This window comes from Gymnoscopelus microlampas, assembly GCF_963454915.1.
Source record: "Gymnoscopelus microlampas genome assembly, chromosome: 12".
In the NCBI taxonomy this organism is placed as follows: domain Eukaryota; kingdom Metazoa; phylum Chordata; class Actinopteri; order Myctophiformes; family Myctophidae; genus Gymnoscopelus; species Gymnoscopelus microlampas.
Window position 1 is genome coordinate 17,387,407 of NC_139949.1, and position 9,752 is coordinate 17,397,158.

Below are 9,752 nucleotides of genomic sequence, written 5' to 3' on the forward strand. Positions count from 1 at the left end.
ACTTTTCCAATGCAAAGTCTATGGTAGTCTTAACTCACTACGGATGCAATACCGTGTTTGGCCACCGTTTTATCTCAATGGCAGGTCTGTGGCGCTGTTCCTCACTCTGCCAGCCAATCACAGGCTAGCTCAGTTTTGCAGGAGCAGCCATCTTGCTTTTAGTTCTTGTGCGGACAGGACTTAAGACTGGCAAATATGTTTGTATTTAACGATAGAACGCAAAAGTACACTACTAAACACGTGCATGACATAGTACGTTTAGTCAGAATGATGTGTTGGCCATGTTTGATTAAGAAAATGGTCACGGAACGTACATTTTAAATGGGTTCCAATTGGCTTTTCAGTTTGCATATCCGGTCTTGAGCGGACACGGAAACAGCGTTGTGTATTGTGCATGTGCCGTACCGGATACAGTAGGCGGGGGGTCCAGACCGGACTGAACTGTAAATGGACGCGTCCCCGAAAATACTGCGAGAGTTTTTTTTTTCTTTTTATCATGGTGGAAGGGCACCAGTGCATTACTAAATAGGCTGTGACATAGTCTGTTTAGTCAGCATGCCGTTTTTGCGTTTTATTTTGGCCATCTATATAATTAGTTACTGTTATCCTGTTAGCTCCGTTTCATTGTAATGATTGTATACATCTGTATAGCCAACATGACCGTCATATCATGACAGTCATGGCTACTTGTTCCTGTTTTTTTTTAGATTTCTACATTTACAACCCGTACATCTACATAAACGTTAACATTTCAAATATAAAGTGCTGGCCCCATGGCCATGAATGTAACAAGTTCAAACGTCTGGGTCTAAGTACCTGTATCTTCTGTATTGTGCAATAAAAAGCATTTTAATCTGATTCGCGGCCATTTTTTTATAGAGTTATAATGTATCAGAGTGCAGTACACCTCCCAGCCGATAGGGTTGCATTGTTGAAAGCATATGAAAAAATGGCCACCAATTGGATTAAAAGGCTTTGTATTGAAAAATACGGAAGATACGGTTACTTAGACCAGGGCGTTTTAACTTGTCACATCCATGGCCATGGGGTCAGCACTTTATATTTGAATTTTGAACGTTTATGTAGATGTACGGGTTGTAAATGTAAACATTTTAAAAAACAGGAACAAGTAGCGCCATGACGCTTGTGACAGACGAGCGTCATGTGAACCATGGCTTACAGCTGTTCAGAGTCGCACACCCAACCAACCCCGCCCCCTCAGTGGGTGCGCAAAGTTTACCCACGGACTGAACGGTCAGTCGGCGGTCAGTGTGAGAGAAGAACAGAGAAGACGATACATGATTATTACTGCAATTGATTTCGTTCGTTACACACAACAAAGGTAAGTCACTTGTTTTGGATGAATGAAAAGTTGACTGATGAATACTTGTGCATGTTGTCTTGTTATTTGGGTATGGATAAAATGGCAAAATGCCCCACTCGACCCATGTAATCTCCGATTGTTTGCAGTCATTTGTGCCATATTGGTGAATGTAAATTACATTTAAATAAGATGGTTAATCATTGTCGTTGGGTATTTGAACACAGATAATAATAATACACATAATATTTGTATAGCACCTTTCATGACATGAAATGCAGCTCAAAGTACTTCACAGAGCAAGAATACAATAACAGAAAAAGTAGCCTACAACTAATTTAACAATAAAGCAAAAACAGATAAGCAAAAGTATAAAACAACATTAAAATAATTTTAAAAAAGGCAGTAAATCAGGCAAAACAGCGAGGACAAGACGGACAGATGGACAATGGTTGGTCATTGTGGTGTTTTGATTGATGTGTAAACACAAATGATCATTACATTCAAAGCTGTTGAAGCACATAGTTGTTGCATGTTAATCCGTCACCCTCATTATGTAAAATTCAGTTTAAATATAGTTATTACATGAAAATACGATTGCTTTTACTAGTAAATTTAGGTGTTGTTGGACTACTGATTTCTATGTTCTGTATACAGCTGTACTTGTTGTGGCCAGTGAATTTCTGTAGGCTAAGTTCTCCCCCTCCCCCATTCACTCACTCTCATTCAACTAGCATACTCTGGTTGGTTGTACAGTTCATGTTGAGAATGTGAGACTGATAGTCAGGCTCCCTGCTGCTGCTGGTATGCTTGCATTGTCTTGTACATGTGATAAACATCTGCTGTGGTCTCCCCCCAGTGATGGAGAGAGATATAGTGAGATATAGTCAAATCAATCATCATAATGTTTTGCTACTACTACTGTTTTACTTCTAGCTTTATCATTTTTAAATCTTCTATATCTTATTATTATCCATACCGTTGAGGAAGCTTTAAGTGCCCTGTGTGTCTGTGACAATAAACACAATGAAACATTGTAGGTTTGGCCAAAATCACTCTAGATTTAGATCACACTTGATTGTTGGTTCTGTCATTGTCAATCAGGGTTTCTTGGTTTATTTCAGTTATATGCTTTGCATATTTACGTTATTTGCCACATCTGCCTGGTAGTATGTTTACATATAAATCCTTATTATTTGTATATGATAATTAATCATCAACTAAAAAGCCCTACATACAGCAGCAGTGCAGTTTACCATTTGTTGAGGCCCATGATATAAGCTGTGTTGTGAATAAAGTCTAAACTATACTGTGGGACACAAGCCATCTCTCATAGCTCTGGGCATTTACAGAGCTATGAATCATGAGCCATGGCTTCTCACACACAATACAATTATAATATAATTAAAATATCAACTTGTTTCAAAAACTAAAAATGTATAATGTATAAGTCTAATACTTTCTCTTCTTCATTTGTGATAGGCAAACATGCACAGAAGAATGTCCTATTTCCCTGGAAGAGTACATGTTACTTTCCGGAAGGGGCCACGTGGATATCTCCTTGAGGGGCCTTCAGATGAGGCAGCACTTATTATGGACAACGTTGGTGCAGACAAGCCTGACAAGCCTGAAGCATTGCCAGAAGACCTGGTTAGACGAAACGCCTTAACTGTTGTTCGAGAGAGAGGAGGGGATGCCTCAGACAGACAAGAGGTGTTTGGGGAATATGTCCTGCAGTTTGGCAAATACCAAGGGAAGTCCTTTCGGTGGCTTCTAGAGAACGACGTGGGATATATGATATTCCTTACCAATAAACTACAAGCAGAGGAGGCTGCAGGAGTCGTTGAGAAAGAGGGACACAACAAGGACAGCTTACATTCATTTATCAACTATGCCCACAGCTTTGATGAGATCCAGTCTCTTATAAGATACAAGTCGCAAAAGCCATCTGGAGACAGATACAAGTCACAAAAGCCATCTGGAGACGACGACGATCTGGTTAGATTTGGTCGTCATAAGGACAAAACTTACCGGGAGATTTGGGACAACAGGGCCGGTGGCTACGCAGCCTTCGTACTGCAGAAAAAGTGGTCCAAAGGTACATGGCCGGACAAGCTGAAAACATACCTGATGAAGAAGAAGGAATCTGCCTCCGTTTCCTCTGCGTCTGTGCCTGCCTCAAGTACTTCTACGGAAGGTTGTTTTTTAATGCCAGCCGTAGTATTTTAGTAAGATGTGTCTGTAAATGTATTACATTTCATCTTCATTACAGCTCAATCATTTTAACAGATGCTGTTATTTTAAAGCAACCTATGTACTGTGTAGAAATTACATTTTTACTACATTCTACATATTTTCTGTCTGCAGGCATCACAGACTTTGGAGACGATGATTTGGACAGCTTCATGGTGATAATGGGGTCCCCCTCTAAGTTAGCGGTGCATTGCTGTAAGTACACATTTGTGTGTGTTTGTTGCTTTCTTCACTGATTGGACATTAAAGATCAATTATGGCTCAATCTGTTTGCTATTAATGTATGTCTGCTATTTCAATCTTTTTGTGTTACCAGCTGTTGAAACATCTTCCTCAGTTTCTGTACCAGGACAGGCTACAAGAGAAAAGGGTTTGTTTTGAATGAAATATACAATTTGTGTGACAGGTTATTGAGACACCATGAATTTATCTCATAACCTGAACAAAACCTTTTTTTTGCCTGTTGTGTTTTCTGTGTTCTGGTCATGTTCTGGCCATGTCCGTGTTCTGTGCATGTCAGTGTGCTGTCCTGTCCACGTTCTGGACTTGTTCCACTAACCATTGTTTGCATGCGAAAGTTCTGCTAACTGAGATAGGGAACATGAATTGATCCAGCCACGATGATGGTGAGTACCCATTTTATTCTGTATCTAGCCTAGTTTTAAGTATAAAACATACAGTATTTTTTGTGTCATTTTGGTTCCCCTGCTTAGACTATTATGTAATGCATTTGACAATTGAGTATCAACCTATTTAAAAATGTACTGGTGTGTATGAATGAATTTGGTCTTTTCACCACATTGAATATACAAGATGTTATTAGTATAATGTAATATACATGTAATGTCACGAACAATATAGTAGATGCAAACATTATTTTTTTTGTATGGGAATAAGATGGTGTGTGCCTTTAGCTAACCATTTGTATATTGCCAATCCTACAATGAGTGACACGATTTTGTCTGTTGTATAGTACCATCTGCTACGATGTCCAGACCACCTGCTGGTACTGAAAGTAAACTGCAGAAGTCGCCAAGAGATGGTAAATACGCTATGATTCTATTCATCTGTCCAAATATGTGTTATGCGGTGTGGCGGTATCTGTTATGCATAAATATGTACTTTTGTAGACTCAGATGTCCCTGCTTTGAAGACGCCCCCTGTGCCTATTCCGCCAGAGCTGATGTGTCTGATGCCAGCAGGTCCCCCACAAGTGGAGAGGACAGGTTCTGCTGCAGGCATGTATTATTTTAAGTGATTTTCATGCTCATTTTAAGTGATTTTCATGTTCATTTTATCTTCATTCTACACTAACACAACATATCCCTCTTTTCAGGAACTACACCAAGTTCAGATAGACACTCTGCGTCAGATAGGCCTGTTGTTTCACACACTGTCCCACATCCACTAGTGGCTCCACGTGGTAAGATTTTTTCTCTGTTTTCTCTTAAAAGGTTACTGTGCTGCAAATGCTTCCTCCATAATTATATTGTAATAATTATATTGTAATAAACAATTTGATCATATTATCATTACATTTCAATAATGTCCTTTTCATCCTTGTTCCCTCAGTTGGCCCATCGGTCCCTGTTCCTCCACACATCACATGTGACACCAGTGAAAGCACTTGGAAGTGCAGTAGTCATCAGCAATGGTTCATTAAAGAAGAGCTCAAATCTCTTGGGCTGTGGCCTAACTTTGAGCATAACCGTAAAGCAGGACATGCCATTTCGTTATGGCGTCACCCTTTTCAGCCAGAGCTCCTCGACACCGTGTCGACACTCCCACCCCGAAACTTCTACCAAATGCATCCGTTCTTCATTTGGAAACCAGAGAACGAGATAATGGTCCGGCTGAGGAACACTTATGTACTGCCATGCCTTTATGGCTGTCCAAAACCTAATGTAGCACAGTCTGGTGTGGGTAGGCCTCGGGTGGTTGTTGGCATCAGTGGACAGTATTATATATTTTCCTCTCGCCTCCAATGCAAGGTGTGCAAGAAGCACTGGTTTGCTGACAAACCTAAATGGCTGGAGAAACTACCCAAGAGGTTCACAAACATTTTGCCATCAGTCCTTACGTACAAGAAGGCCCTCTGCAAGTCTGTGATTGATGAGCTGAGGCGCACTGGCAAGTCACCCACAGATATGGCAAACCAGTTAAATGAAATGATGCACCTCAAATATGAGCGAGCTCATTTGGCATATCTCCACAACATTCAAAATGTCTGGGATGCTGAGGCTGGGATGTACGGACAGAGGACAATTACACGGATGGTGAGGAAGGATGACACACCCCAGCCTTTTGGAGAATATGACGACATAAAGGCCTGGTGTGGAACATCAGTTTCTGGACACTACGTGACCGACTGCCTCATTGACGAGTACCGACGGCAAGAGCCGGCCATCACCAAGATGCTTCAGGGCACCTTCGGACAGGTCTGTATATGTAGTTATTCATACTGTATATTCACAGGTGATATAATGATACTGTATATTCACAGGTGATATAATGATACATGCATATTTATTAACGTAAATTTATATTTATTGACAGACTGAACATGTTAACTAATTCAGAGATTGAGTGCAGATATTTAGGCCCAAAAGCTCAGTATATTGATTTAATCTTGATTTGGTTCTTTCTTACTGCTGTTGTTGCAATGACATCTGATTTTCCCTCTGGGAATATCAAATGGCTTATCTTATCTTAGGTCTGGCGGTCTGACCACACCAGGAAGGTGGCACGGAAGGTTACACTGTCATCTGGTGCCATGTCGAGCTATGCAGTGATGAATGAGAACTGGATGATTGTCTCCTGGGTGATGGTGCAGGCTGAGACAGAAAGGTCGCTGCGGCCTATGTACGACGGGTTGGCTAAGAGGTACAGTGATGCAGAGGTGGAGAAGGCCAGTTACCAATGGGTGGACAGGTGAGAATAGTCATATTTTCTTTCTTTATTATTGTATTGCCTATCACCCCCACCCCTCCAAATCACACAAGGTTTCACCTTAATTTGTGTGATAATACTGTACATGTTGTTTTTATGCTTATTACAACACACCAACCTTAGTAAGTCAAATGTACTTGTATGTGCAAGTACAAAGGGATAAAGAATTATGATGTGTGATTCTCAAAATGACGTTTGAAAAGCCTTTTATATGCCTCTTTTTTTCATCCAGGGACTGCTGTGCACCATTTAAGATCCCTGACACTCTCCCTGATGAGCACCTCAATTGGGATGCCTGGAAGACAACAGATTACATCATCACTAACGCCACCGCTGGGCCTATGGAGAACACCTGTGCATCCCGGATACACTTCAACTCCAACATTGTTGTCAAGTTGGACCTGTTCCACTGCATGCGCCGTTTCTCACGGGAGTGCACATCTGAGCATCATCCTTTGTTCAGCACCTTCTGTGAGTTACTCTCCACTGCCTTTTCCTTAGTGGATCAGGAAGACCTGCAGAGGCTGAAGGATGCCTATAAATTCTGTGCAATACATCCACATAATCCAACAAAACAACACGTACGACAGCACTGCCGGATCAGAATTCCATGCCCAGCATTACTGGTACAAAGAGTTGAGAGTGTACTAAAAAACTTTCACCAGATGACCGACCCAAACAATGTGCCCTTGTTCAAACCATCTATGCTGAAGTTGTGGCGTATCCAGAGGGTGCACATTCTCCGTGGGTGCCTCAGTGACCCTGAGCTCACAGAGGGGATCCTGTACCGGTATGGGGGAACTCTGCAGCTGAACCATGTCCGTGGTGAAGGAGCAAAAGTCCCCATCTGGATCCCAGTCAGAGGGACATCACAGCAAGAGGGGTTCCACTTCCACCAGGCTCAGTGGATTACTGGAACTCATGCCTCCTGTGAATTGTTCCAGGCCCAGGGCATGACAGGGGTGGCACGTTGGAACTACCAAAGACTTGTGGATCTTAAGCAGCCAGGTGTCATCCTCCCACGTGTGTTTGATCCATCGTTGTTTATAGATCTGAACTCTGCTTCAAAGAGAGTGACTGGCCAGGAGAAGTACCCTGCAATTCACCTCTCTGACAGGGACACAGGTGAAAGGTTTGGCCTGGAATACAGAGAGCCAGAGTGCCGCCCAGTACCACTTGACTGGGACAAACACAAGGCAAAAGAAAGTGATTCTTCTGTTCCTCTGCCCCCTGAACTAGCACCACCCACAACTGGTCTGACATTGGCAGCACCATCCTCTGGCCTGGCAGCATCTACTGTGTCACCAACATCATCTGGCCTGGCAGCATCCACTGTGTCCCCAACATCCTATGGCCTGGCAGCATCTACTGTGTCACCAACGTCCTTTGTCCTGGCAGCATCTGCTGTGTCCCCAACATCATCTGGCCTGGCAGCATCTACTGTGTCCCCAGCATCCTCTGGCCTGGCCGCATCCACTGTGTCACCAATGTCCTTTGGCCTGGCAGCATCTTCTGAGCTGTTTTTAGTGCCTAAGCAAGAGGTGTTGTCCCAAATACACATGGAGCCTACAGCTGAGAGTGAGTTGACACTTAAATATTACAAATATTTTACATATTAATATGTGAATATATACATTAATGGTTTTACTGAATAAATATTAGTACAATACTATAGTACCAAATCATTGAAACTGTTTTCTTTGTTCTAGTGCGCTCCATACCCCTGCCAGTACAGTCCTCACCAAGGAGTGCCCGCACTGGACCCATCAAGACAGGTCGGAAACTGTTTGTTTTGGACTACAAACGTTGGCCACAACCAATGAAAGCAGCTATTGACAGTCTACTAGTCAAGTACCATGGGAAAAAAGACATAATGCAACTGGTAGATAAAGATTATGCTGCCATGGTCCTTCAGTCTGCCACAGATCCAAATAGTTTGCTACACAGCACAACCAAATATCACATAACACAGTACTCAAAACATCTGGCCAAACTGATGAACACCTCCTCATCACTGAACACCAGTCCTGAAAAACTTGTGGAGACACAAAACCTTTGGTACAGTCTAACTCAGGGGAGTGAGACTGTCCATGTCCCAGTTGTTGCAATTCCACCAGCCATCGTGAATCCAGCAGAACCTGTGTCACAACGAGCACCTCAAATGCCAGTGACAAAGGAAGAGATCCAGAAAATGGTGCTGGACATAGTGCAGCAGCAGCAACAGCAGCAGCTGCAGCAGCAACCAGATACACAAACAAGGAAATGTCTCTCCTGTGGGCAGCCTAAATCCCGGTACTCAGCAGGAGATGGATCCTCAATTCATTTCTTCTATCAAAAATTGCCAGTGCGATATTTTTACTGCTCCACTAAGGTGTTCAAAGCTTACTCTGCAGAGGGTTTGACAAATCCCAAAATGACATTTGAGGAGTTTGCACAGACTGAGTTCTTTCAACGTGAACTGGACTCAACAAAACAGAGAGTGGAGGCCAAAGCCCAGAGAAAGAGGAAACTCCCAGACACTCAACCTAGCGGACGACTTTGCCGTTTCTGCCGCCAGGGGCTCAAGCAGGGCCCAAACAGTCCACATATTCACACTGGGTTTCCAGGAGTGACTGGGAAGTACATTTACTGTCCGTCTAAAGTACTTTCATTGTACAAAGACAAAGGCATGGCAAAGGAGATGTCATGGAAGGAATTCCAACAATCCTCCTTCTATGCCATGGAGAAGGATAGGTGGACAGCAGAGAGGAAGAAATGAGAGATATGCTACCACCCCCCCCCCCCCCCCCCCCCCCCCGCCCCCCCTCTCATTTTTCCCAGCAGCTTTCAGTGCCCTGATCATGGACAAAGACTGAAAGAACTAAACTGTAAAAAAAATCTCAGCAACTATTTGCAAAATGTACATAGACAAGTGAAATTGACATTTATATTATATGTATGTCTTCTGCTTCTTGGACATTTTTATATACTGTGAATGATGTCTGCTTCTAGCACATTTTTACATGTATGACTTCTGCTACTTGCACATAACCCATGGCTGCAAACAATATCATACATGCCTTAAGAGTTCTGTCATACCTGCAGTTCTACCTGTACAACATTTACCTCTGTCTTACCTATAATGTGTATATAGTGTATATATATATATATATTGTTATTTCATTATATCCAGAAGTATTACGTTTTTATTATCTTTTGTATTGTGTTGTATTAGCAGTCTCTGCAAAAC

General features: G+C 42.4%; 2 protein-coding genes across 3 annotated transcripts; both read left to right on the forward strand.

Moving 5' to 3' along the window:
- Positions 1 to 1,263: 1,263 nt before the first annotated feature.
- LOC311057010 (uncharacterized protein) lies at positions 1,264 to 4,813 on the forward strand. 2 transcript variants are annotated; one of them, XM_084073882.1, is made up of 7 exons: positions 1,264 to 1,342; positions 2,804 to 3,518; positions 3,689 to 3,769; positions 3,891 to 3,944; positions 4,153 to 4,200; positions 4,548 to 4,616; positions 4,705 to 4,813. In XM_084073882.1, exons 2-5 carry the CDS (start codon positions 2,810 to 2,812, stop codon positions 4,182 to 4,184), a joined length of 876 nt encoding a protein of 291 aa, XP_083930008.1. In that variant the 5' UTR covers positions 1,264 to 1,342; positions 2,804 to 2,809; the 3' UTR covers positions 4,185 to 4,200; positions 4,548 to 4,616; positions 4,705 to 4,813. The 2 variants fall into 2 exon arrangements, with proteins under 2 accessions (XP_083930008.1, XP_083930009.1); XM_084073883.1 differs by lacking the exon at positions 1,264 to 1,342 and having other exon boundaries at positions 2,783 to 3,518.
- On the forward strand, positions 4,562 to 9,284 carry LOC311057233 (uncharacterized protein; the record flags this gene model as incomplete). The annotated part of the gene is made up of 7 exons (XM_084074182.1): positions 4,562 to 4,616; positions 4,705 to 4,800; positions 4,911 to 4,997; positions 5,147 to 6,012; positions 6,288 to 6,505; positions 6,756 to 8,101; positions 8,233 to 9,284. The coding sequence occupies 7 exons, from the start codon at positions 4,562 to 4,564 to the stop codon at positions 9,279 to 9,281; spliced, it is 3,717 nt and encodes a 1,238-aa protein (XP_083930308.1). The 3' UTR covers positions 9,282 to 9,284.
- Between the last annotated feature and the right edge of the window lie 468 nt (positions 9,285 to 9,752).

Coding starts and splice junctions, on each gene's coding strand:
- LOC311057010 (XM_084073882.1), top strand. CDS start 2,810: ATGCACAGAAGAATGTCCTATTTCCCTGGAAGAGTACATGTTACTTTC. Junction 3,519..3,688: donor CTCAAGTACTTCTACGGAAG/GTTGTTTTTTAA, acceptor TTCTGTCTGCAG/GCATCACAGACTTTGGAGAC. Junction 3,945..4,152: donor ACAGGCTACAAGAGAAAAGG/GTTTGTTTTGAA, acceptor TGCATGCGAAAG/TTCTGCTAACTGAGATAGGG.